The sequence below is a fragment of the Hylaeus volcanicus genome, unplaced genomic scaffold (assembly GCF_026283585.1).
Source record: "Hylaeus volcanicus isolate JK05 unplaced genomic scaffold, UHH_iyHylVolc1.0_haploid 12197, whole genome shotgun sequence".
Lineage (NCBI taxonomy): Eukaryota > Metazoa > Arthropoda > Insecta > Hymenoptera > Colletidae > Hylaeus > Hylaeus volcanicus.
This window is the reverse complement of record NW_026533147.1, coordinates 438,602-466,594: the sequence shown is the minus strand read 5'-3', so window position 1 is coordinate 466,594 and position 27,993 is coordinate 438,602. Positions and strand designations below refer to the sequence as shown.

Here is a 27,993-nt window from a genome sequence, read left to right as displayed (position 1 = left end):
AGTTTCATTCACGGCTTTGTATTCAAAAAAACTTAAAGTATAGAACGGCGTGATTGATAAATTGCAAAACCGCTTTTATCAAGAAATTCATTTATTATAAAGATGTTCTGTCATGTTAGCTTAAATCGTGTTACCCACTCAATTCGAATTGTTTCTCTTTAAAAATTACTCTATGCTACTGGTTAAAAATAGAATACCGCGTACTCTTTCATATAGACATACATGTTAACCTGAACAAGAGTAGCAAATGTCATTCTTATCTCCAGACACACGTCTTGGGCATGCCACAGAGGTCATACCAGTGCCCCTGTGCGGTATGAGGGAGGGTTGGACGAAACTTCTAGGTACTGGAGTCTTGTTGTTATTAAATAAATCCACTGATTTGGATAACTCCACGTCATGTTTAGGTGATATTGATACACCATGTTGTTGTGTTGGATAGACTAGAGAAGTGGTTGTTGGTTCTTTCAAAAAAGATTTGTCTACGGTAAATTTGATTGCATCAACTGCAGCTTGTGTTCTTAAATAATATTGTCCAGTTTTCAGTTTTAAACGCCATGCATAAAAATGCATAGATGACAATTTCGCAAACGTAGGAGATGAAACATGAAGATTTAATGACTGTGATTGATCAATGAAAGGAGAACGATCTGCAGCCATGTCGAGAATTGTTTTCTGCTTGATTTCCCACACAGTTTTGTACAAATTCTTCATTTCATCTGGTATTTCCGGTATATCTTGAACGGATCCATTCGATGAAATTAAAACTTGGCGTAAACGCTCATTCCATAAGCCAAGACTTATTAGATCTCGTAATAAGTGCGGATTCACCACAAAAAACTCTCCACTAAGAACACGTCTACAATATATATTTGATGTGTATGGCTCAAAAGATTCATTGTTGCCTAATAATTGAGATGTCGAAGCGGTTGGCATAGGGGCCACTAGCAAAGAATTTCTAACCCCATAATCTCTTATTTTTAATCTTAAAGAATCCCAATCCCATAAACCCGACAGTTGTATAGGATCCAAACCCTGGTCCTTTCTTTCATTATTCCACATATCAAATTGCAAAAGTCCTTTGCTTATAGGTGAACCTTGATATGAATCATAAGTTCCCTTAACCTTAGCGATTTCCATACTTGACTCTAACGCAGCAAAATATATTGTTTCAAAAATAAAACGGTTTATTTTCCTTGACTCTGGCGAACCATAAGGAACTTTTAATAATAGGAATACATCAGCAAGTCCTTGTACTCCTATACCAATGGGTCTATGACGAAAATTTGATTGTTTTGCTTCGGGTACTGGATAAAAGTTACGATCAATAATTTTGTTAAGATTTCGCGTTACAATTTTCGTAACATTGTACAATTTATTATAATCAAACGTCAAGCGTTCTTGTTCTTCTTTTTCTGTTGATTGTTCATTTTTCGTTTCTGGGACAACAAAACGGGGTAAAGCTAAAGATGCTAAATTGCACACGGATATTTCATCAGGCGAAGTATATTGAACTATTTCTGTGCATAAATTACTACATTGAATTGTTCCTAAGTTTTGTTGATTTGACTTTCTATTGCAAGCATCTTTATAAAGCATGTAAGGCGTGCCAGTTTCAATTTGACTTTGTAAAATGGCAAACCAAAGTGTTTGTGCTTTTAATGTTGTATAGGCGCGTTTTTCCTCTTCATGTTTTGTGTAAAGTGCTTCAAATTCATCACCCCAACACTCAGCGAGACCTCGAGCCTCATTAGGACAAAAAAGTGACCACTCCAGGTCAGCTTCCACGCGCTTCATGAAAAGATCAGGAATCCATAAAGCATAAAAAAGATCACGAGCGCGCACGTCTTCTGAACCATGATTTTTTCTAAGATCTAGAAAATCCATGATATCTGGATGCCATGGCTCAAGATATATAGCGAAGGAACCTTTTCGGCGACCACCTCCCTGATCTACATATCGTGCTGTTGCGTTAAAAACCTTCAGCATAGGAATGATACCATTAGATCTTCCGTTTGTTCCGCTAATATAACCACCAGAACCTCTGATTTTATGAATCGCTAACCCAATACCACCAGCCGTTTTGGATATCAATGCACAATCCTTAAGAGTGTCATAAATACCACAAATTGAATCATCTTTTATTGTCATTAAAAAACAAGAAGACATTTGTGGATTAGGCGTTCCTGCATTAAAAAGGGTAGGTGTTGCATGGCAAAAGTACCTCTCAGACAATAGCTTATATGTTTCAAGTATACTGTCCATATCTCCACAATGAATACCACAAGCCACGCGCATAAGCATATGCTGAGGTCTCTCAACAATTATATTATCAACACGTAACAAATATGATCTTTCAAGAGTTTTAAACGCAAAATAATCATATTCAAAATCCAGGTCGTAATTAATGGCATTGTTTAGTAGAGAAATGTTTTCTTTAATGTAATTGTAAACATCCAACGCGATTAAAGGAGCTGGTTCTCCTATAGCACTTTTACAATTGTAAAGCTGCTCAATCACTTTGTCAAAGTCTTTTAACGTATTTTTGTGAAGATTTGAAATAGCAATACGAGCAGCTAATTTAGAGAAATCTGGATGGTATCCAGCCATATAAGCACACGTTTGAGCAGCTAGTTCGTCTAACTCTGAGGTTTTTATTCCAGAATACATCTAGGAATGACATTCAATCAAATGATAGTAAACAAAATTTTTATACGACTTACACCATTAATAACATTTTTAGCTACAATTGCTGGATCTACTAAAGAATGCAATCCGAAAGACAATTTCTCAATTCGAGATAAAATTTTATCAAAAGCTATTGGTTCTCGTTTTCCTGTACGGTTAACCACATACATAACTTTTAGCTCTGTACTCATTGGATCGAGCATATCAATAAAAATATATGTTCTTTTTTTTAACAACAAAAAATTAAAAATGTTCTACAAAACTACTATACTAAAATTTTTTGATAAAGAAACACAAAAAAAAATTGGACGCACTGTAACAAAACATTTTGTTATAGCACTATATAATAACTAGGATTACTGAATTCAGTTTTCATCAGAGATACATTTCCGATTCACATGTACAGGGACGTTGCAAATCTGTCATCTATTAGATGTTATAGGAATCCGATGGTAGCTCCATTTTTTGAAAATTGAGAGTCAAATATGTATACATTTATTTTACAGTAGAATTCAAGTCGTATATAAAAAATTAAAAGGTTTCTGTAGAACGGATTAAAGTTCCGTAAAAATAAGGAATCGAAAATTCGAAACACTCGAAGAAAAATTATCAATGTAAAAATTTTAAACTTGTTTATTAAAAACGTCCCACATCTTAATACAATATATGAATATGAAATAAGCAGGGATTGTACTACGCAGGCTAGACCCTGATTAAAAAACTTGAATAAATTGTTAGAGCAAATAAACTAATTTAAAAAAAGCTATATCCTGAATCAATTGTATACACAAAAGATATTTTTCGAAAAAACAAGAACTTTAAAAATGGTTAATATTTATAAAAACATTTATATATAAAACATGTCTGCGTAATTCTTCATTCCTATTGCTAAAAACGTTTCGAACGGTCGGAAAACCATTCTTTAACCAATCAACCATCTATTGTTCGAGTCATTGAAAAATACTTGTTCGAGTCATTGAAAAATACTTGTTCGAGTCGTTGAAAAATACTTGTTCGAGTCATTGAAAAATACTTGTTCGAGTCATTGAAAAATACTTGTTCGAGTATTTGAAAAGTAATTATTCGAGTCATAAAGAACTAATTTTATCGTACTAGAAGATATTTAAATGTATGATTTAAGCATTTTGTCCTCCGTAACACAGCTTTATTATTAATACAAAAAAAAATTGATATCACGTTATCTATAAGTTTTCAATTAAAATTTAACATTAGAATTCTTTCTCAAATCTCCAGGTTAGAAAATATTAACAACTTACATTCTATGCATATCATGAGCACAATTTTTTTTTTTAAAGCCATACTATTTTGTAATTTTATGTAGTAACATGAGATAAAATATTTTTTCAATTTCACTCTGACAGTTAGTCTTCTCATATTGTATAATCGATCACCAAAAAAAAAAAAGAAATACCACGAATTCAAATAATCTCCAATTTTTATTCTAGTATCTACTTAGGACAAAGACTTGGCTAATGTAAAAAAATGTTTTGCAATGACCAAAATTTTAAGTAAAATTTTATTCTAGAAATTGGCTATCATAAATAATATACTTTGTAAGCTGAGAAACTTTGTATATGAATTCAGAAAAAAATAGATTACTTAATAAGAACAGTTCACACATTGAAGATAAATAAAAATAAATTGAAAAAACCTTGTTCTTTGTATCACTTTTTGTCGTTGTGCACTTCTTCATATTATAATTTAAAAAACAAAAAAAGCTTGACTCGTTCTATAACGGTCAACTCAAAGCGGAAAGAGTATCTTGGGAATTCGATTTGATGATAATGATCAAAATAAGTATTCAAAGTCTGCTTGTTGATTAGAGTTGTCTAAAACAATGGATAAATTTGATTTTGGTTGATTCGAAATGTTCTTAAAATTTGTTGGGTGCATGACCTCAGATGACATATAAAAAGTTTTCTTAGGTGGATCAATATTTAAAGTCGTCGATAGATTGTGTGACACGTCATACGAAGACGAAACAGGAGCATAATTTTGTGTTGCAGCCGTAGAGGAAGTAGGTTGCGAGTTCTGGTGAATAGTCGGGTAAGGAATGTTTGATAAAGTCACTGGATTGATGAATTCAGCGTTTGGAGGATCTGGGGTAGCTGTACACTGAATGTGTCTTCCCGACATTGACGCATGCATCAATTGAGGATTCGAATTCCTAAAATTGACGCGTGGATCTTCGGTAAAAGGAATGCCTTGATTTGTTCGTCTCACAGTATTAAACTCATTTATATATTGATGACACTCATTACTTAAATAATTAGCAGAACCTGAATCCTTTCGTACAGAATTATTTAAATGAGGATTGGATACGTCAATATCGGTTATACAAGTATCATGATATACAGCCTTATTAACTTCTGTATATTGAGACGATGAATGCCGTAAATTGAAAGTCGATTGTGGTGGAATCGGTGTTAAATTTTCCGTTTTTTCAAATGGCATTACTTCAGAAGGTAGCTCAGGTACGTATGTTGTGGTATTTTGGCCTTGTAACTCTCCAGAAATAGATGGAGACGTACTATACGGGTCACATGTTGATTCAGTATATTGATGCGCACCATTCATGAGGTCTACTGGAGCCGCTGCACGCGGATCCTCTTCCTGATTCGATAAACATTCATTCGATTCGCCCATATGAAAAAATAATTCATGGGCTTTAAGAGACACTTGATTTAAAAAAGAACGACCTTTAACTTTTTGTTTATATCCATAACATGATCCTGAGCATGTAAAGACTTCATCCTGATGATGCAAAGCCTCGGCAAACGAGCAAACAGAAGAACAACTAAAGTGTGATCAAATAATAGCTCGATTGTAATTGAAAGTGTTTGCTTACCAAAAACATTTGTTGCTTTTTTCAGTACAAATTTGGAGAAAACAAGATATACATATAAGGTGATAACATGGAGACTAGATAGAAAAGAAACTGAAGATTATAATGCAAAAAAAAACCATTAAAATGTACCAGACGAATACGACATATCATCGGGTAATTACACTGAGTGCAGAACCAAGATAAAGTATCTTGTTGCGTAAGTGAAGTTTGGGTTATTTGAAAAGGTTGATAGCGGACATTATTGGGGCCCCTTTGCTTCATGATTGTCGGTTTAATAGTAGAAGAATTTTGAAGAGGATTTGGTAGATTGGATGGATTTATAAATTCTGTGTAGGATGATGGCACTGAAGTGTTTTGTATGGGTTGATTATCAGGTGTTTGCTTGACCCATGAAGACATTCCATATTCCGTAAATCCAGTATAACGATTCGAATTATGCATCTCCTCATTTTCACTATAAACAGGCATAACCATCATATCTTTACGATTTGTATGAACTTGTTCCTCATATTGATAGTAGGGACTCATTCTTGTGTATGCTGGGTAGCTACGTTAACGCTTCAAAGAATTCAGCGGAACAGATCCACAACTGAAAAGATCTGATTTGCTAATATTATCAGGCATGCGTACAAATTCACGATCACACTTTTTCATTAAATTAAATTTTTTAAACATTTCAGCTTCAAAGCGTTTGTTTACTTTTATTTAAAAAAAAACTACAATTTGTTTTTAAAATACAAAAAAAATTGTTTTCATCTTAAAATATATCAAGGAAACATTGGGTTATTAAGTTTTTTTCTAGTTACACATTTCATTATACAAAAGTATTATTTTGACATTGTGTAAACTTCTCATCTTGAATAATTTTTTTAATTGGTCATTCCATTGTTTTTTTGGAACTTTTCTTATTATTAGGAAAAAAGATAGAAATTAAGTTTGACATGTAAAAAAATATTTTGATGTATTGGGATTTGAAAAAGAAATCTCTATACGAAAAACTTGATTTAATATTTTTTACGGAGTTTCAAATTTCGACAGTAACTTCTTTAGATTCAATACGGTTTTATTTCGACTACGGGACAGAGCATAAAAGCAATAAGTTACATGTCTGATTGTCTTCTGATATCAACGGAGTAGTGCCTTTTACGTCTAGTTTTTTTTCGTGTGAAATAACTATACCTTCAATTTCACTATATTTTTTTTATATATCGAGAAATACATGGGATTAGTTTTTATAATTTAAACACTTGCTGAATTTATTTTTAAAATATTCTTATATTTTAAATTACCACAGCTCCTAATTTTTGAAAATTATCTTTTAATTTTTAAATTATGGACGTCATAGAATTAGAAAATCAAACCGGTATTCGGTTTTCTTGGAATGTGTGGCCACAAACACGTGAAGACTCTAATAAATTAGAAATTCCATTAAGTTGTCTATACACCCCTTTTAAAGTAACATAATGTGATAATTTTTTTTTTTGATTTTTCACCATGTCGTATTTTAGGATATTAACAATGCTCAATTAGAATACGAACCTCTACGATGTCGTCAATCAGGGTGTATTCTAAACCCATACTGCCCTATCGATTACAGGTAAGAAAGGAATTGCATATTTGTCTTTTTCATCAAAAAAAATTTGTCAGGGTGAAATCTTGGACTTGCCCATTTTCTGGCACTCGAAACAATTTTCCTCCGAAATATGCGGACCACATTTCAGAACGACCACCTCCTGAAATGCTCTACCCAACTGTCGACTATATTTTACCATTACAAATATCAGGCCATATCTCACCCCCTAGTTTTGTTTTTTTGATTGACACCTGTTTGTATCAAGAAGAACTTGACACACTTAAGGATACTCTTCAACAAGTTAAATAATCTTTTTCACTGAGCCAAAAAAAACAGTTTTTTTTCTTCGATTGTTATGATATTTTTTAGACAATTAATTTTATTCCGCAAGACGTTTCAATTGGCTTGGTAACATTTGGTAAAATGTGTTATGTTCATGAGCTTGGTAAGGTAGTTTTTTAAAACAATTGAAAGAGTGACAATGCAAGCATGATTTTTTTAAAGTCGGTTTATTGTCTTCATTTATTATTCAATGGGATGTTTGAGGTTTTTACTTCTGTAGCGCTAAAACTATTTTGTTTGTTTGTTTAATAAAGGGTTTTTGGAATGCCCGAAATCGTATGTTTTCCGGGGTGACAAAGACATTTCGCCTCAAGAAGTCCAAAAACATTTAAATTTAACCTCCCGTGATCCTCGCGGAGGAGCGGGTGGTGCAGCAGCTAGAAGATTTTTACTACCAATTGCTGAATGTGAATTCACGTTTAACGCTATTTTGGATAACCTACAAAAAGATCAATGGCCAACGCCGACTGATCATAGGTGTCGATCTTTGTTTTTTTTACTTTTTCACCTTCAGGTTTAATACTAAATTTTTGTTTTTTTAGACCTGAGCGTTGTACGGGGGCTGCTTTAAGTATTGCTTTGGCTCTTTTAGAGGGATGTGCTTCCCAACATAGTGGACGTGTAATGCTGTTTACTGGTAAGCAAAACTTGTTTTTTCAATTGCTATCAGAACAAAAAACGGTCTACTAATGTTTTTTTATCTTCTCTTGTTTAGGTGGTTTATGTACAATAGGACCAGGAACTATTGTCGACACTCCCTTAAGCACCCCAATACGCCATCATCTTGATTTATTAAAAGAAACTCCGCATGCCAAACATGTTAAAAAAGCTGTGGAATATTATACACAACTTGCTCAACGTGCTGTTAACGCAGGTCATGCCGTTGATATTTTTGCTTGCTCTTTAGATCAAGTTGGCCTTCATGAAATGAAAGTAAGTTGTTAGTTGATAGTGTTTGAAGCCACTTTAAATAAAGAATCGTTAGCAACAAAGTCACATCAGTTTTCTGTATTTATGTTGCTTTTCATTTTCAAGCCGATTGGCACACGGTTTATATCATCCGATTAAGTATTGACTTTTAATATATTTGAAAATTTCTAGGTCTGCTGTCTTAAAACAGGAGGCTACACGGTTATGAGTGACTCTTTTAGCATGAATGTTTTTAAAGATAGCCTTAATAAAATTTTTGAACCTGACGCTAACGGATATATGCAGCATGCGTATAATGGGAAGTTAGAAGTTTTATGCTCAAATAGTATTAAGGTAAGAGGTTGAAATCCCCATTGTTTATTCCATCCGTTTTTTCAAATGAATTATACCAAGGTTTGCGGGGCTATTGGAGCTTGTTCCAGCTCTCGAAAAAAGGGTGTTCAAGTTGGAGATTTATGTTTAGGTGAAGGAAATACTTGTGAATGGATTATTCCTGCTCTAGATAAACGTGTACTGTCATATAATCTAACATTAATTAGTTTAGCGCTAATACACTGTATTTTCTAAAGACTACATTAGCATTTTATTTCGACTCAACCTCTCAAACTCCCTCAAATCCTCCAACCCGACAAGCTTTTCTTCAATTTCAAACTCTTTACCACCATCCAAGTGGTCGTGTACGCTTACGTGTCACTACTGGTAAAATTTTGAATCTGATTCCAAATGTTTTGTCTCATAAACATTTGTTTATTGTCTGTTTTTATGTGCGTGGGTTCTGATTCTTTACAACGTAGTGTCATATCGATTTGCTGAATCGGATGTCTTAAATGTTGGAAATGGTTTTGATCAAGTAGGACTTTAGTTAAAATAATTTGGCACTGCCCTATATAATTCATTAATTCCTGACTAGGAGGCTGCTGCGGTTTTGATGGCTCGCTTGGGTGTTTTGAAAACAGAAGAAGAACCATGTGCTGATGTGCTAAAGTATATTCTTATGACGAAACATGTATTTTCTTCTAAAGTACAGTTTCTTTTTCTATAGATGGCTTGACCGTAAACTTATACGACTTGTTAGTCGCTTCGCTGATTACCAAAAAAATGATCCTTCTTCTTTCCATTTAAGTCAAGAATTTTCTATTTACCCTCAATTTATGTATCATTTACGCCGTTCTCATTTTTTACAAACGTTTAATGCTAGGTTAGTTGGTCACGGAAAACTTAAAAATTATTTTTTTTTTTAGTCCAGATGAAACTGCATATTATCGAACAATTTTACTTCGCGAAAACATATTAAATTCACTTGTCATGATTCAACCAGCTCTTTTCCAATATACATTTGAATGTAAAAACGACATAATGTGATAAAACATTATTTTCAAATTCTATTTTCCTTTTCTTCTAGCTCCTCCAAAACCTGTTATGTTAGATGTTCAATCCTTAAAGCCTGACGTTATTTTGTTACTTGATTCTTTTTTTCACGTAAGGTTTAAAATGTATCCAAAACATATTGCGTTGTTTTGTTTCTCATAATCAAATTTTACAATTGGCCTTAAAAGATTGTCATATGGCATGGGGACGTGATCCATAGTTGGAAAGAGCAAGGTTACGATCAGAATCCTGATTATCAAAACTTTCAAGAATTTTTACAGGTAATCTTTTTTCGTATACAAAGTTTTTCGATTTATTAACATACAATTAATGACATTTAAGCAAATTGTTCAATCTTTATTTCTTGCGGCTTAGGCACCTCATAAAGACGCTAAGGAATTGTTAGATGATCGGTTCCCTGCACCTAAATTTGTTTGTTGCAATGCAGGTAACTTAAAAATAAAGACGTTGCAATACTACTAGAAAAAATTGATTAGGTGGAAGTCAAGCACGTTTTTTGCTAGCTAAAGTGAATCCTTCTTCAACGCATAACACTCAAAATAATACTTTCATTGCCAAAACAGCAGGTTGCGAACCGATGTTGGATTCCGGATCAAACTTTATCATAACTGGTACAACTTATGATGTTAAAATTCTCTCAATTCCTTATGTTACTTTCCCTGTTTTAAAACATAGATGACGTTTCTTTGAAAGTTTTTATGGAACACCTAATTAAATTAGCAGTTCAAGCTTAAAAATGTTATCAACTGATTTCTTATGTTTTTAACCTTTTTTTTTTTCCGACACGTTTTCTTTTTCTCTAAAAAGATGATTTAAAAAAAAAACAAAGCTATAAATTAACTTTTTTCTATAAAACAATTGAAAATACTACTATGAAACGTTGTAGAGAACAGGGTGATTAAGTGTTTTGCTTCAAAGCCAATTGTAAACGGTACAATCTATTTAGTAGAACTTTGAGTATAGTTAATAGAATACTTCAAATGCATTTAATTTTCCACTGGGTATTCTTCGGGATACGAAATCGGTGTGTACACTTTTTCACCTACACAAAGATTGTCTGACGTTAGGACCAACCCGTTAGGACATTCTAAAGGAGCATCTATCAAACCAATACAAGCATCGTTTTCGACTTGAAAATTAGCAGGACAATATTTGGTTCCCGGAACGACAATAGTATCTTCGCAAATCTCTTTTCGCGTTAGAAAACCGTTAAGACAGCGAGCTTGTTTTGGTACGAAGCTGATTTTTACAGGGCAAACATTAGAAGATTTATGTCCTTCCAAACATTGGGCTACAAGAGGAGAATATATTTCCTTAATACACTGTGATTGAAGTGGTTTTTCTGATGCCTCGCTTTCCATGAATCCTTCTGGACATTTTTTCATGACAATAGGAGAAACTTCTACAAGTTTTTCACACGTTTGCGACTTCACTCGCACTCTAAAAATATGTGGAGCTGTTACTGGAACAAGAGAATCTATGTTGTTGGATGAAGAACCTAACGTTTTCTCTAATATAAAACCTTTTGGAGGTGATTGTTCAGATAAATGTCTTAAAGGTAGTGAAGAAAAACGCCCGTTGCGTTTTTCTTCTAGCTTTATATTTTTACCGCTACAGTCAAATACCTCGACGACCTTCCAACATCGCCCATCCATCAAGCTGCTATCATTAGGACATGTTTCTGTTATGAGCATTGGTTGTGTCACAAGTTCAACACATTGGTTTCCTATTTTTGTTCCTTTAGCACAATGGTATGTCATTTCTCCAATAGTTTTACGGGAACAACGTGTTCCATCATCTAAATATCCAGCTGGGCAAAAATATTTCGGTGGTGATTTCATTGTATACATACAATTTCCATCCTCCGTTTGTGTTTCATTTTCTTTCGAACATCTTCTTAGTACAGGTAGCCGAATGCGACATTTTCCATTTTCTATTCTTCCTAGTTCCCCATCTTGTGGTGGACAAACTTGCCTAGGGGGTTCACTTATAGTTTTAACGCATTTCTTTTCTTCATTTAATGTGAACCCATCGTAACATGTTAAAATGGGTTCTTGTAAGATTTTCGGAAAAGCTAGTACATTTAACAAAAACATATGGTAACCTATAAAGACTATTACAAAACATTGTTTCGAAAGGTGCAGCGCCATTTTTTTAATAATTGTATTGTTCGGTTTTCTTCCAGTGCTTAGGTCGAGTGATCGAGTGCTCGACGTTTATACAGACAAAACTCTAAAATTTACACAGAATAATGTGTTTCATCATCAAAACAAATTCCACAGTTAGTCGAAATATTCTTTTAAGCATGATAGTTTTTTCAACAACAGGAATGCTGCTATATTGATACTAATAATTTTTTGATGAATTAAAAAAAAGAATATCTCTATAACCAACGAGTATTATCTTTGAATTATTAATTATACTATTGAAACAAAACAAAAATTTGTTTCTTTGGTCAATTTTTAAAATTATGCATTTACAATAATGTATTTTTGCGTCAAATAATATCAAGATATTTTTTTTTTAAATGATAATGATTTGAACTTGTTTTAAAGGTAGTATTTCAAAAAAAAATTTAAAATTATTTTTTTTTTAAATCTCTTTTAACTGAAAAAATTTCCTTGAACAATAAATCATTTCATTAAATCCTTTTGTGAATGTAAATATTTATTGAAACAAGCAATCGCTTTTGTCGATTATTTCAATACATAAAATTTTGTTAGCAAAAACTTAAAATAATTCAACAGTAGTAAAATTAAAGAAACAATGTAAGAATAAAAGACCGACTGTATGCCGGCTTGTGCCTCCTTTTAAATAATAGATAAAACGTTAAAAAAAATGTTTTATACCAGTAAGTTGAAATGAAAATTGACAAATTACTGAATTTATGATATATCGAAATCGGCCTTGGGCTCTACGAAATGACAGCAACGTTGCAACAAGCATTTGTTCCAACATGTTACCTAAGTCTTCGCCGTACTGTATAGCGTTATTAACTGTATGAGCGACACAAGCTGTAGTATAACATTTGTTATTATATGAAATAAGAATTGTTGTTATAGTACGTATTAAAAGCAAAGAAAAACGTCAATATTTTATCTTGTTAATACTCTAAAAATACATTTTATTTACCTATACTATCCTCATCGCTTATGTTTAAGGGTACAAAGGAAACTAGACTATATTCTTCTAACTGGAAAAAGATTGTTCATTCAAAAAAAAGAGAATATAATAAAGTATCAAAAAACTTACTAATTCAGATATTCTTTCATTTAATTTGCGATAACGATCAGGCATGTGTCTCTGAAATGTTTTGAAAACATTACAAAAGCCCAAAGAATACAAACAGGAACGTACACGACATTCCTGCATTAAATGGGTGGGTTCAGCATCCAGGATTTCATAAATGGACGACTCATCATCCATAAGATCGCATTTTGTTAGCACCTAAATTTATTTTCTTAAAAACATTCTTTTAACTTTATTTTTTGTACGTTAACGTGAGGTAATTCTAACAAAATCATAGCGCTTAAAACTCTGCAATAAAGTATTGGACATAAAAAAAAAAAACTTTTCATATGTTGTACGTTAATGTTCCTGCAATGAATTTTGGTATATCCGTTATGAAAGACACATCTAAACAATAAACGCCTAAAGGTTAAACATTAAAAAAAAAATATAGGGATTGAACAAGAAACGTACCGCAAACTTTAAAATCCCATCGTTGTAATATATCTACCAATTGACGCATCATAGGAACATGTGTGTAAAGTTCAATTTGGCCAGGGCAATCGAAAAGTACATAGTCATCATCAACTAAAGAAAAAAAAAGTTAGTCTCGATACTTATGAGAATTCAATGGTTCGAAACGAAATGTCATCAAGTGAGAATAAAAGCAAGGTCATCTGAGGTATTTCGTTTGTCAAATGCAAAATAGTTTCCCATTTTAAAAATGATTAAATCAGAACACTCATAAGAAAAATGGGAAAAGTACAGAAAATCATAAGAAATAAATTGATGCAAGTAATGAAATATTTACAGTTAAAAAAATTCACATATTTAATTTAAAGAGACGAAAAACACGCAAAAGAATACACATAAAATGCAACAAAAGATAAAAAAAAGCCGAGGTATTGTTTATTAACGATAAAGGGATAATACATATCTTACTAAAATAATTTAATTGATCCTCTAACCAATCAAGATTCTCTATGACGTATCTATTCAACACAACAATTTTTTTTTAACGAGTTGTTATGGTTATTAAAAATCATGGCATACTCCATAGCGTAAACAAGACCTCCGTTAGGACCGTAATGCATTTCTTGCATGACGTCATCAACACATATAAGGTCACGAATATCTTAAAGTTTAAAGAAAACTTTAAAAAAAAAATTAAATAAAAGGCACCTAACCATACCGATTTGACATTGGTAATTAAAAATTTCAGCTGCTGGATCCATGTTTACAACTTTACATGATTTTCCTTGATTTTCAGAGTGTTCTTGTAAAATTTGACAATATGTTGACTAAAAAATGCAAGAGAGAGAGAGAGAGAAAAAAAGTAACGTATAGCCTTGATAAGTGAACTCAAAACGAATTCATTATTACTTTTCCGCATCCCGCCGGACCAATAACTAATTGAGCAAATTTCATTCCGCTTAATCAGAAAATCTAGGCGAAGAATGCTGATGCGAATACTGTTTGTTTCGTTTGTGAAAACCTCTTTATCATTCATTTCCCTTGTAATCTTTTTAAAAACTTTTTAGAAACTGTTTTCTCATTCAAGCTTTTTTAATTTCGCTAATTGTAACAATAAATTTAGAACAAATATATTAAAGGTGATTAACAGCAATAATGTTTTTTCATTAACAATTTAACAAAACAGCATTTTTTAATGGAACATACGTTACTCATCACAGAAATAGTACTATAAAACAAGTTTTAACCTTATGATCTTTTAAGTTTTGAATTTCAAGTTTCACAAGTCTACTTAAATATAAACTTTTAATAAGGTTTTCTTTTTTTCCATTCCGTAACTAGAAAATAAATTTCTTCTTCAATGTTCAATTGTTACTTTAAAAAAAAAAGCGTCGTAAAAACAAATTACGATGGTAATTTTTAACAAAATTTATCCAACAATGTTTGAAAGAAAAAAAGGAGTGTTTTAAAGGCATTGGCTACGAGGTTACATAAAATGACAATAACAAGACGACTCTTGTTTTTGCTGTTATTTTATGGGGTAGCGTTACCCACGATACAATAGAAACCGTGAGTAAATTCCAAAAAAAAACATATAGCAATTTTTCTCTCATTTTCAAAATACCCTTAGTGAAAAAGAAATTCAGCAACGTATTACCTTAACAAAAAGGAGAAAATGAAGGTTAGAAAAAAGGGTCGCAAAAGATAATTTTTATTAATTAATAAATAAACGACGTGTTACCTTCGTTATCCTAATAATCGAGTTTGTTTTTTTATAGACGAGTATGTAAAATGAATCAGAAATTTTTCTCATCTAATTTTCATTTAGAAAAACTATTATAAAGGATAAGAAACTACTACATTAAAGAATTTTTAACCACTAGGATCGTCGCTAAAATATTTTATAATTTTGAAATGTTTTTTTTAGCAGGAAAAAAAAATAGAATTGATTTATTTAAAAACTTTTGTGCTATTTATCGTTTTATAATTTCACTATTTTTATAATATACAAAGTTATATTAAGTAAAACAATTGTTTAATGGTGTTTCCCTCTTTAATGCAATAACGGGTAAGGGAAGTAGAAATACAAAATAACTATCCTTAGTTAATCTTTTATTTATTTTATGAATTAAAATTATAAACTACTGAGATAAGTTTTGTTACGAAAACGGGAAAATTTTTAGTTTTGTTATTCATGTAGTCGAAAGTAACTTGATATATTTCACTTGTTTTTGTCGTGAACAAATTACATAAGGTGTCTCGCGTAATGATACCTTGTTTGATTCTTTAGAATCAGAAAACGTGAACATTTTTAAGATACACGGTTTTCTTCTCAAGTTAACATTAAAAAAAAAAAAGAATTATGCACAAGAAAAAAAAAAAAAAGAAATATGTACAAGGAAAAAAAAAAAAGAAATATGCACAAAGAAAAAAAAAAAGAAATATGCACAAGGAAAAAAAGAAATGAAGTTTGCATAAACAAATGGATACAAAGATTAGACAATGTAGTCCATTATTATACGTTAACGCTGTATATTGCTTTGAACCCGAGTTCGAAAAAAATTGCACAGTACGTTGTATTGATGTTGTATTAAAAAATCAAAGAAAATTTATACAACTGTTTTTTTGTAACATCCAATTTTTTAGACGTGGGTGGCTTCGATTTCGGGTGTTGAAGTTTTTAGGGATTCTTGAAAGCTTGTAAAGGAAACTGAAAAAAAGCATAACGTTTTCACAAAAATGGTTTTCTTTAGAACATGAAGACAGTTGAACAATTTTTTAAGAGAAAGAAAGAAAAATGATGAAGAGACAATTATGTGAAATGGGTCTTAAACAACACGAAAGTAATAATAAAAGTAATGAATATCTGTTATGTTAACATAAACATGTTAAGTTAATTTTATCAAGTACCAAGAACAAAAAAAAAAAATTGTATACGTTTTTAACGTAATTTCATTTTAAGACAACCTTTTCCGGTAAAACGATTGTTTGTAGACAAATCAAAAAAACTAAGGGTAAAACTGATTTTGTTATTATAACTCGGGTTCAATGGTTGGTTAGTCATGAATACGTTTGTTGGAGAAAAAGTTTATTGCATATTACTTATTTGGCAAAACGATTTAAAATTATGTTTGGGGAAATTATTTCAAGGAATAACAAAATGAAGCAGTTATGACAAGAAGACCTCCAAGAAAAAAAGAAAAAGAAAAAACGGTACTTTTGGTAATAAAAATTGAAATAAATAAGGAGAAAACAAGAGCTAAAGCATTTGCGAAACATTTCAACAAATTATCTGCATATTTCAAAACAAGGGCCACTATTAAACCACCTAAACTATTTAATAAAACGACAGTCCACACAAGGGTATTGTAACCCTGAAAGACACCTCCTTGCTTTACTAAATCGTAATCATTCATATAGATACCCAAAGCAGCTAAAATAAGGCTAAAAAAGGCCAGTTGAACGTTTTGAAGCCAAATTGAGAAGTTGTTTCTTTTAATGAGTTTCTCAAAATAAACCCCTGCAAGTGCACTGGTTAAACAAGCAGTAAATACGGCTAGTAAACCGATTAAATGATTCTGATGAGTAGTGGTTGCAACAGCATGCGCACTTGAAGGTCTTATAGAACTCCATTCAGACAAAGTAACACCCAGAGTTAAAGCGAAAAGAGCGACCCACTTACGCAAGCCTAATGTTCTTCTTAATAATATAACAGAAAGTAGCGCTGTTGTCAGAATTTTCATCTGATACGTTACTTGATAGGTAACGGGTGAAAGATGCGTTAATGCAATGAAAGTAAGATTATTTTGCAAGGTATAAAGGATAGCTGGAATGGAAATTTTAACAAATTCATATGGTTGAGAAAACACCTGAGTATAAATTATTGCATACGACTTCTTTAAATTCAAATGATTTTCTATTAAGAAAAAACTTAATGATCCTGCAAATTTTATAATTTCTGAAAAAAAAACAGCTGTTGTATTAATGTAAACATTGGAGTCATTAGTTGAATGAACTTGACGAGAATAGTGCATAGTTGTGACCACTGCTGTTGTCTGAGCTACTAACAAAAGCAATGAAACATTTTTTAGAAACACTGCGCGAAGAGCATTATTTTTCTGAATTTCAAAAGGCTTATACGGGTTTTTACAATTTAATATTTTACACTGATAATCCTGACTTTCATTGTAAGACAGTTTAACGGTGTCTTGTGAAAAGGATGGAGAAATAAAGCGACTCATTGTTTATTGTATTTTGAAAAAAGAAAAAAATAAACGATACAAATTTATATGAAAAAGGAACAAAGAGTTATCTCAGTTAAAAACATAAACTACAACATAACCAATCATTTTTTTTATACAAAGAGACAACCATATGATGCACTTTAAATAGATTCAAAGGTAAAAAGCATCGTTCAAAATTTTTACAACTGTAAATTATGCTTTTAACCTTCCACTTGGAAACCGATGTAGGAACAATAGTTTATGCTTACATGATTGTCCTGTTCATGATACGCAAGCAGACGTAACTTTTAATCAAATAATGATCAAATAGTACTGTATCTGCGATGGTACAATCGCAGAAATTTATTTAAAAAAATGGTTGCTCCGAACAATTTTAGATCGTTCAAAAATTAAGGAGTATTAAAAAGCACATTATAAATAACGATTTCTTTTAAACGGGTTTTTCTTTTCTATATTACTTTTTTGAGTAACCACAGTGTCTAACAAGAAAAAATGTTTTATTTTAACAACAACCCATTAGGAAGAGTAGATGTTTAACAAAAACGTTGATAATGTTTTAACGTTTCTAAATCTCACTACTAAATTCTATTGTAATTAGGAGTAAATAAATTGAAATAAAATTTTTCATCGCATATTTTCTAGGCTATAGTTCGTAACAAATTTTTGAAATACATTTAAAGCTATTCTTGTTCAATTATTGTTTTCTACATAATTCTAAGGGTTATACAGAATTATTTATCTCTGGTAATGCATCGATGAAATGGTGTTAGTCTTATATGCAACAATTTTTGTTGATAAATAAAAAAAACGGAAGTTGGTCGTTATTCATGTACGTACCATTAAAATTTGTAAACCGAAACAATTGGAGAAAAAACTAGTGCGTGCACTGGTCAACATACTCTGTTTTATGACTTTTAGTCAAAATTTGCAGAATGTTATTTCTAGTAAACTACTAGATTATTAAAAACAATAAGATTTTTTCTATTAAGCAAACCGCTTTGCGTGGACTGAAGCACAGACTACAAATTAGACAATTTATAAAGAAGGAAGTGATTACATAACACCAATAAAGCATTGACGCAACAGAATTTGACTTAAAAAACTAATGTAGTTTGTGAAAAATGGAACATTTTGAATTTTGGAAATATTCGACCCTCATTAAAACTTTAAAACTTTCGGCATGCATGGAGTGTTGTCATATTAAGGCAATTTTAAAAGTATTAATATTTATTTTACTTTCGCAGCATTTAGAAAGACATACAATCATAATGTCATATTTCTGCCGTGTATTTAATAATGAAAAACGTAATGTACTAATTTGACTGAAAGTATTCAATTAATCCACATTAGAATGTAGATTATCATTACTGTGAATGAATAGTTTAAAAATATTAAGTTATTTTTTTGCAATTCAGTGTGACTGGGTGGAGTGTGACGTTTTTTATTTCAGTTTCTTCAATTTTAGCATAAATAGAATTTCGCTCATAGGAGTACTCTCCATTTAACTAAAATGTTTTAACAATGATTGGCTAAATTCAAATCGGGCATAAACTGGCTATCAAATACTACTTCATCCGTATACGCAAAATTATCGTTAGACTTTGATACAATGAACCACTTAAGTAAGTTACAACTTTCTCGGACAAAATGTAAAGCCCATTTGTGAAGGCTTTGATTTATATTAGTTTAAGGAAATTTCGAATAAGATAAACAGTACTCTGACTAATACTCAAAATTGTAGAAAACAATTTACAAAAAAATAATCTGTATGAAATAGACATGATTGGCTACGATAAAGTTTCTTGAATTGATGAAATGAGTTTATCAAAAAAAAAGCTTAATTCGTGTTACGAAAACGAGTTTAGTCTACTTCCAGGCATGGAGTGAGACGTGCGGGTTTTTTTGTAGACCAAATGACATTTGTATTGGTATATTACCAAAAAGAATGAACAACTGACTGTAGGACTGACAGGTTAGGATGGCCCATTGATATCGAAATGGGAAACGTCATTCAAAAGAATTTCTTAAAATTGAAACATTTTGTTAAAAGTAGTTATATAACATTTTCAAAATTTTCACTTTTGTTATGATTGTCAAAACCCCCAAGCATAATTCGTTTGATCCTACGTTAAAAACTAAATATAATAAGTAGGATAGAAAAAGACAAATTGGTACATTAAAAAAAGAGAATTCATACTTTTACTTTAATTGAGATACATCAGAATACTGCCCAGTTGTAAAAGCAAACCCTATAAAATCTATTCAAATGAATTATTGAAAATTCCAAGGTAAAGCAGAACACATGCTATTATTTCAAATTCCCGTTACACATATCCTACAAACATTACGCCCTAGTCAAACGGCCTACGCAACTTGAGTTACAGGAAACAGAATGAATAGTATGCATAATGACTTTTTTAAACTCCTTAGCAACGCCCTTTTTCGCCAACTATTCAAGAATACTCTCAATATGTTGCTAACTTAATTTTGGAAATGCGATGTTTTTTAAAGAAAATAAAAACTTACTTGAAAAATGTTTACTAAGCATCACAGCATCGCAAAAAGTCAGCAGTTGTAAGCAAATAATCTCTAAGGGAATAAAAAAACTAGAAAAAGTGTATCGGAAGTAATGGGAAGAAAAATCAGAAATTTAAGATTTCGTGTTCCTATTCAGTCGATAACTGAGACTTTAAATGGATGGAGCTCGCAAACAAGACTTAAACGGTGGGACCTTGCTTCGGAGTAATCCCGCTTCAAGGAATGGAATTAGCCTAGCAATAGCCTGAGACCGAATTCTACTGAAGAGCCGCTTAGGCAACGACGAAACCCTTCGTTTCATTCAGTGCTCTCCTTCAAGGGTTAAGGTATTATGACGAACTATGAGCTCCGAAAGGATGCCTTATGCAGTAACGGTTTCGTGTTCCTTTTCGTTTTCAGAATGAATAAGAGCTATGAACCGAAAAAACCATACAGGAGTTAAAGCTACCTATGACCGTTGACAGGTTAGCTTAGATAAAGAGGTTAATTAAAAAATAGAGAATGAAAAAAAAAGTTTAACGACCAACCAGCCTTCTTTTTATGATGTGACACACTCATAAACAATATTAATAATAATTTCAATCGCTTAATTTTGAACTCGCACTTTACAATAAATTTTTTAACGTTATCTAGGACAACGAAACGCTTGAATGAGCTAAATTAAACTATGTGGTTCCTAAGGTTGGTGCGATACAAGTTAAAAACAGATATTTATAATCTGGGTGAAGCTACGGATGAGTGGATGCCCACACTCGAATTTTCATAACAGCGAAAAAAATTCAACTAAAAGTTACGTTATTGTCTGCAATGCCGAAACAAAGTTAATACGCTCACAGCGTTAAGAATTTAAGATCATTGAATTATCCACTACGAAACTTAATTGAAAATGCAGAAGTATCCCATATAATCAACTATGTAATTACTCTAAAAAAAAGAAAGTTTTCTTTGTTAGATAACAATAGGAAAGAAAACCTTTCAAATGCTAGTGAAGAAAAGAAAATTAAAAAAAGGTTTGCAGTTACTCAAGTTTTATAAAGAATATGATTAAATTAGACAAAGAGCAATAATATGCGCATTGTTAAATTGAACATTCATTAAGCAACTAGTGTATAGGCTTTAACCAAACATAGGTAGCTGACGTTTACCTACGCTTTTATACAAAAAAGCGAAAAAGACGATACCCTAGCTGCAACAAAGCGCTTATAATAAAAAAAAAAGTACAGGCTTATTATCACACATTGAAAAATAACAAATTTTCAATAATTGAGCTAAACCATAGTACTTTTAAACTCTTCAGACTCCGAACACAATATCGCCTTATCTCACGTGTGACACATTGTGTGGTTAGGGTTGTTTTACAGACCAAAGAACGATTCAACATAAGGCGGACTACAAAATGCGCTCCAACTAAACCATGACTAACAAACCGGTACAGAGACCGCGACATTTGATTGTCGCAAAAGGCGTATAGCTAGACATACTTTGAAAACAGAAAGTATGCAACTTGTCGAGTTTTACATTTCTTTAAAACCAATGTTCAATTTATTGTTTTCAAGTTCATTTAGCCTGTAGAATAAGTTAGCTAGAATTTGTTTGTTAACATTACCTATAGGCAACTCACAATGCGACAGAAAGACCCAGTCGCGTCAATGCAGCCAAAGCTAGTAATTTGATGCAAAAGCATATTAGTGGAAGATGTAGGAACTGTAAGAACTCAATTGAAAATATTAGATGTGTTAGCTGTCTTATACGAATGAACATTAGGTAGCGGTCTTTATTTTTTTACCATTGTCAACTCCTGTACATTCTAGGGATCGATATCGTATAATTGATGCTTTGTTTCAAAAATTTCACCAATAGCTTTACCGGAAGCGAGACATCTGACTTTTTTGACAGTCGGTGATCGTAAATGAATAAACTCGTGAGGTTCTAATACATCTGGTTTTGCCACATCGGCTAAAGGGAGAAAAATTATAAAAAAAGGAAGAAGAAATTCATGTTGCTTCCTGAGGAAACTAAGGGGTAAGGATTAATTTCAGTTATTAAAATAAATTTTATTCGTAAACAAGTTTCATTGATAAAAAACAATCTTATAGACAACCTCGTTAAGTAAAGACGCGAATGTGAGGTCAGCTTCATAAGAGCCCACATATGAAAAAAAATAAAAAATCAATTTTATACTCGTTACGAAGTTGTTAACCTAAAATAAAGAAATGGAATGGTCTATGAAAAATGGTGAACATGATATGAAAAATATGGACAATTAAAAAATTTAAAGCAATTGATTTTCCCTTGGCTACAGTTAGTGTAGGCCCGACGAGCGGTCGTGACGACGTACTTACAAAATAAATATCCCAAAATATTTTTTTGTTTAAGACTTGGATAGTGTTTTAGGAGTGAATTTTAAAATTAAATGCCACGTCACTTGAAGTTTACCACACTTAGGTATTGCGTGGTCTTATTTTATGGTAGAAACAGTGAGGACGAAATCGAAGGTTTTGCGAAAACGTATCACCTTGTGCTTTGGTCGTAGATGCGAATGACATATCATGAAGAAAAGGTACCTTTTTTGAGCGTCAATCATGGATTTTTAAAGTATACGTTGAAAAAGAAAACAAAACTACATCAAGTCTGGCACATAAATTAAAATGTTTTTTTCTAAGTTGTTATGAATCATTTTACAGTCAGTTACACTCCAAACAATGTGACATTATATATGCTTTTAAACGTTGAGACTGAAAAGTTAATTTCTTGCATAAGTTATATAATAGGATTTTTCAATAAGCGTCCTAAGCATACAAAAATTTTTCTAATGTAGAATCATCCATAAACCGATACTTATGTAGCTGTTTAAACAACAATGATTTTTTTAATATTTTTAAGGACGATTTATACAAATGAGACAATTGGCGAATCTACACGTACTAGAAAAGTCAATTGACGACACAAACCTGCATACGATAATATACAATTTCACAATCAATTCAAAAAACCCGTTTATTTTAGTAATATACTATACAAGAAAAGATGTCTATAATTACCTCATTGAGAAAAAGCACGTATTTGTTATGCGAGTTTTTCAGTGAAATTTCAATATCAGAAAAGAAAGAGTGTATATTAGGTTTTCTTAGTCATATCTGTTTTAAATGAGATAGCTAAGTAGATGTACGGTGATTGGATTGAGCAAAAATTACGTTAGTTGGTTATAGTGAATAGTTGCAGATGTGTGAAGATAATTCAATTCAACAATAGTTTTAGTATGTTTCTTATCTGCTAGTATCGACGTTTATCATCTATAAAAGGTTGGCAACAGAATTCGTGAAAGAAAAACATAAGTGAAATTGTGTGAAAGGTTTGAAACGTTCCTTAGAAACTAACTTGCCGTAAATTGCTTATATGGACATCTGTATGCGTGAACTGTTGAAAAACCGTACATTTATACTATTCCGGTGACTACAGAAAAAAAAATAGAGTGCATCTTGATCAGAAGTGCTGTACATATTTATGGATGAGACAGGTTACAATATTTGTGGGGGAAAGATGAAAAGTGGCTTTTTTATGTTTGTTATTGTGCAGTTTTTTTTGCCCTACCCTTTTCTTTTATATTTCATTATTTAGTGTATTATGTTTTGACGCAACAGTTTATAATTTTGCCGGTTATCGCATTATAACAATAATTGTTTACATCGATACTGTAAAGTATTTTTTTTGGATAATATAAATTTTTTAACTTATTATAATGCTTTAGATAATCTCTTTATAATCGCTACATGTCGCATGTTTTTTATAAACACGTCATCGTTAGCAAGTAGTCGTTTACAGCACCTATCATAGATGGAATTAATTGGATTTGAATTTTTGATTTTTCTTATTCATTGTGTTAGTATATTCGTTAAGTTTAACATATTTTCGGTTTTTTTAGTGAGACAAAAGTTACATACAAAAATGCTGCGTTATTTTGGTTTGTTGAGAATCATTTAAAGAAAAAAAAAATTTCAAGATGAAAAGACACGCTCAGTTTTACTCTACGAAAAATAGTATAGGTGCCAGTTATTAAAAAAAATGAAATGTGAATGCATTCGGTGATTGGAAAGAGGATAACCTACTGATAAATCACATGTTGTTTAGTGAAAAATTTCGACATTGATACAGTTTAAAAAAAAAAATTATAATATGTTAACTAATATATAAAAAAAGTAAGTTATTCAAGATAAAAGACCTATATCGCGATTCGTATACGTTACAAGAAAGTATCCAACAATACGATAAAAAATGCCTAGGAAAAATAAGTACATCATGCTCGTTGAAAGTGATAAAATATGAACTCCAGACGCTTGACGAATGATATTATTTGGGATATTACCAGAAACTCCGTCCGCAGGAAACTGATTTAAAACAGTGCTGAAGTAAGCCCAACGATAAAAGCTAAAGTATTTTAACCATGCTATGCTTGATGGTACTTGTCTATCATCTGGAATGAAGCCTGATAACATTAAGAAAAAACCTAGTGTGAGTGGTCCAATTAATACAGCAACTTCCAAACGTGGTGATAAAGCTGAAAAAATGTATCCAAAACCGAATCCAGTAAAAGATGTTAATCCTATAATCACCAGATACATTATAAAGCTGACAAAGTTGTAACGAAAGTCGCTGAACCAAAAAAAAACAGTTGCCATAAGTATGGGGGGAATGAGTTGTAAGGGAATATCAGCTATGTTACGTGCAATGTAGTAGGATAATGGTGAATATAATCCATTTAATGTTTCTCGATTAAAATGAACTTTGTCTTGATTAAATATTAGTAGTGCTTGATAAGACAAAAGTCCTACTAGAGTTACTACTAAAAATAAACAGCCAGTCACATTGAGGACACTGTATGCTGATGAAAATAAGTGACCACCCCAGAGTTGAAAAGATTTTAAAATTTTGTTGAATGAACTACAAATAGGTTCTTGGCAAAAAGTCAATCGACATGACCAAATGTAAACGGCATCAATGATATCTGTTAAAGAAGGGTTGATGTAACTCCACACAGCGCGAACGGTTCCCTTTGACTTTTTGCGCCTTTCTTTAAATACTTCAAGTTTTAAAGTACAATTAATTTTTAATTTAGAATTTAGATGGATGTTTGATTGAATAATTTTGGAAGGTTTTTCTTCTGTAATATTTTCTCGAGTTTTTTTTTTAACACTTTTATTTACCACTAAGGAAGTCATATCTGCCAAAGACTTGTATGGCGAACATTGAAAAATAGTTGATAACGAATTGTATGCCCATTCTGCCTGACAGGATTGCATGGAACAATTTTTTGAAAATAAACTTGAAATGTCTATAAATTGCTTAAAGGACTTAGAATCCAGATGATAGTCTATTATTTGATAGAAAGCCATTAGATTTGTGTAGATTCTTTCTGGTGTCCACACGTCCCACTCGGAAGCTGGCATTTCCTTCATCAGTGGCAATGGGGGATAGTTGAATTGAGGTAAATTATAACTCTTATACAAACATGTAACATAAGTGTCTAAAAAATGGTGAGTTTTATTTTTGATCTCGTCTATTGATGTTGATACATTCATAAATGCAAAGTCACCTTTTCCATCAAAACCTTTTTGATAAACAGCTAACGCAGGTGAAAGACCTAACTCAAATGGTTTTTTTGACGACACTGTAAAAAAATCATCAAGCCAGGGATGTGGAGCGCGGAATTGTTCCGATAACAAGGTTGGATTTTCGTCCACATTTGGTAAATTTGCAAGGTTGTAAAAAATACTACCAAAAATGATAGCTTGAAAAATGTGAATTATAATTAGAAGAAAAGTATTATAACGATTACGAATAATATTTCGAAAAGCTCTAGAACTAAGAACTTTTATATGGTCTAAATTAGCTGTGGGTAAATAAGATGAATAATTAGTTGGAGGATTTTGGGTTACTTTCGCATAATTAATTGAATCAATATTGCGATAAAGTTCTAAACAATTGTCTGAAGTCAACCAATGATGAAATATATCTTCTTGTGTTAGATATTGATTTCCTAGTGAAACTTCATTTTCAAAAATCATACGCAACTCCGAGCTACCGACTTCTAGATTGTCTTCCCGCTCTGCCTGATCTTTTAAAAATGATAAAATAAAAATGTAGATATCAGAACAATTCCAGTTTGGAGGATACATAATTTGTAATAGATTCATGTTTTCGTACGCTTCTTCATTAGTACCGAAAAACGCAACTCGCCCATCATGTAAAACTAGAAATTTATGACACATACGTAAGATTTGGGTACATGGTTGATGAAGTGTTACAATGACTGTGGTACCAGAGATGGCTTTTTGTAGCAAACACTCCATAACCTGGACACTTAGTCTTGAATCTAGACCACTTGTTGGTTCATCACATATCAAAACGGGTGAGGAACGGAGAAGCTCAATACCAATAGAAACTCTTTTCATTTCACTAGCACTCCTAGCAAAAACAGCTTCATCACCAATGTTCACATGCTGGAAATGGTTTAACGATAAAGATGATAAAACGGAATCAATACGTTCGGATCGAAGTTTTTCAGATAAGAAGGGCATTTTAAGACGCGCCGCGTCTTCAAATATTTCTCGCACAGTTGTATTTGGATAAAAAGCATCTTTAGCCATAACATAACTTAAGAAAGCTCGAATTTCGTTTCTGCTACACTTTCGTCCATTATATCGAACTTCTCCTTCTATATGATTCGGGTTACAATACCAGCCTTTCTTGTCATCACGAGTGCCACAACTCGTAAGACCTCCAAGTAGATTGAGCAGAGTAGTTTTTCCACTTCCTGATGGCCCCACTATAATGAGTAATTGTCCGGATTCCGCAATAAGCGAAACTTTATTCAACAAAATGCGACGATTTCTTTTAATATGTTTGGCTACCGATAAAGGAATCAATTTCGATGTGGTAGAAGAGTAAGTCACATTTTTCATGGTGATTGTAACAGGAGTGTGAAGCCTGTAATTGTCTAAATTACTTACAGCTTCCATGGAAGAAATGATCAATTAGAAAACACTCTGTTGGTGTTACTTCAATTACTAAAAATTCATTTAAGATTAATATGATTTCTAATTCTTGTCAATTCTTATTAAAATGAAACCTTTGTTCAGCTTTGAAAACCACTTACTCAATGTTTTGTAATCTTTCAGATGATTTACTTTTCGTCAAAAGGGACCACATGATTTAACTGACATCAGATATATTAAATGAGAATGTACTCCATTGACTTCAATTTCTATCAGTGCGTTTAAAAAAACACCAATAGAGTCTCATGGAATGTTTATGCATACTACGCTTTTATGTCATTTATCAAGCACTGTTTTGTTAAACGAAGGATACTATGTGGGTTACATAGACGCAGGAATGTTATACGTCAAAATTTTTTGATTACTTTGTTTTTTAAAAACGAAATTGTTAAATTTATATTGAAAACGATTAAGGAAATCGCGCGTAGACTTATTTAAACTAAATACATCATTACGAAAATGTTACGAAAATTTAAAGTCAAATTTTTTCAGCGTATAAATTATGTACATTTACTTTTTACTCAGCTTTTATTGATTCGTAAAAATTTAAAATCTAATTCCAACTGAACTCTAAATTGTAGATGTGTCAAAAAGAGAAAATTTCTCAGTCTAAAGTATTTTAATTTTCGAAGTTATTAAATCACTAGTGTAAAGTTCCTTTATCGC

At 31.9% G+C, this 27,993-nt stretch overlaps 5 protein-coding genes and 1 long non-coding RNA gene across 7 annotated transcripts; 1 reads left to right on the top strand and 5 right to left on the bottom strand.

Annotated features, from left to right (window-relative positions):
* Positions 1-45: 45 nt before the first annotated feature.
* On the bottom strand, positions 46-3,598 carry LOC128882839 (ribonucleoside-diphosphate reductase large subunit-like). The gene is made up of 2 exons (XM_054134613.1): positions 2,724-3,598; positions 46-2,670 (listed from the first exon to the last, which is right to left on the bottom strand). The coding sequence occupies exons 1-2, from the start codon at positions 2,889-2,891 to the stop codon at positions 226-228; spliced, it is 2,613 nt and encodes an 870-aa protein (XP_053990588.1). The 5' UTR covers positions 2,892-3,598; the 3' UTR covers positions 46-225.
* Positions 3,599-4,062: 464 nt separating this feature from the next.
* LOC128882908 (uncharacterized) lies at positions 4,063-6,109 on the bottom strand. Its single transcript, XM_054134750.1, has 3 exons — positions 5,687-6,109; positions 5,558-5,631; positions 4,063-5,506 (listed from the first exon to the last, which is right to left on the bottom strand). The coding sequence occupies exons 1-3, from the start codon at positions 6,083-6,085 to the stop codon at positions 4,498-4,500; spliced, it is 1,482 nt and encodes a 493-aa protein (XP_053990725.1). The 5' UTR covers positions 6,086-6,109; the 3' UTR covers positions 4,063-4,497.
* Positions 6,110-6,465: 356 nt separating this feature from the next.
* LOC128882855 (uncharacterized) lies at positions 6,466-10,661 on the top strand. The gene is made up of 19 exons (XM_054134635.1): positions 6,466-7,012; positions 7,066-7,154; positions 7,205-7,430; positions 7,500-7,575; positions 7,727-7,949; positions 8,015-8,109; positions 8,188-8,405; positions 8,574-8,735; positions 8,796-8,912; positions 8,972-9,101; positions 9,197-9,252; positions 9,313-9,386; positions 9,445-9,600; positions 9,644-9,744; positions 9,805-9,881; positions 9,959-10,051; positions 10,146-10,218; positions 10,268-10,402; positions 10,467-10,661. Exons 1-19 carry the CDS (start codon positions 6,890-6,892, stop codon positions 10,523-10,525), a joined length of 2,283 nt encoding a protein of 760 aa, XP_053990610.1. The 5' UTR covers positions 6,466-6,889; the 3' UTR covers positions 10,526-10,661.
* Positions 10,662-12,398: 1,737 nt separating this feature from the next.
* Positions 12,399-14,495, bottom strand: LOC128882894 (GPN-loop GTPase 3-like). The gene is made up of 12 exons (XM_054134720.1): positions 14,403-14,495; positions 14,212-14,320; positions 14,073-14,154; positions 13,962-14,011; positions 13,494-13,607; positions 13,379-13,442; positions 13,286-13,328; positions 13,149-13,238; positions 13,044-13,094; positions 12,924-12,984; positions 12,755-12,805; positions 12,399-12,705 (listed from the first exon to the last, which is right to left on the bottom strand). Exons 1-12 carry the CDS (start codon positions 14,445-14,447, stop codon positions 12,677-12,679), a joined length of 789 nt encoding a protein of 262 aa, XP_053990695.1. The 5' UTR covers positions 14,448-14,495; the 3' UTR covers positions 12,399-12,676.
* Positions 14,496-19,166: 4,671 nt separating this feature from the next.
* On the bottom strand, positions 19,167-22,291 carry LOC128883099 (uncharacterized). Of its 2 annotated transcripts, XR_008458734.1 has the most exons (4): positions 21,757-22,291; positions 20,264-21,693; positions 19,935-20,217; positions 19,167-19,872 (listed from the first exon to the last, which is right to left on the bottom strand). It is a non-coding gene; the product is annotated as an uncharacterized LOC128883099 (long non-coding RNA). The 2 variants fall into 2 exon arrangements; XR_008458733.1 differs by having other exon boundaries at positions 20,264-22,291.
* Positions 22,292-22,317: 26 nt separating this feature from the next.
* LOC128883106 (uncharacterized) lies at positions 22,318-27,291 on the bottom strand. The gene is made up of 3 exons (XM_054135116.1): positions 26,109-27,291; positions 23,317-26,060; positions 22,318-23,226 (listed from the first exon to the last, which is right to left on the bottom strand). Exons 1-2 carry the CDS (start codon positions 27,289-27,291, stop codon positions 24,481-24,483), a joined length of 2,763 nt encoding a protein of 920 aa, XP_053991091.1. The 3' UTR covers positions 22,318-23,226; positions 23,317-24,480.
* Between the last annotated feature and the right edge of the window lie 702 nt (positions 27,292-27,993).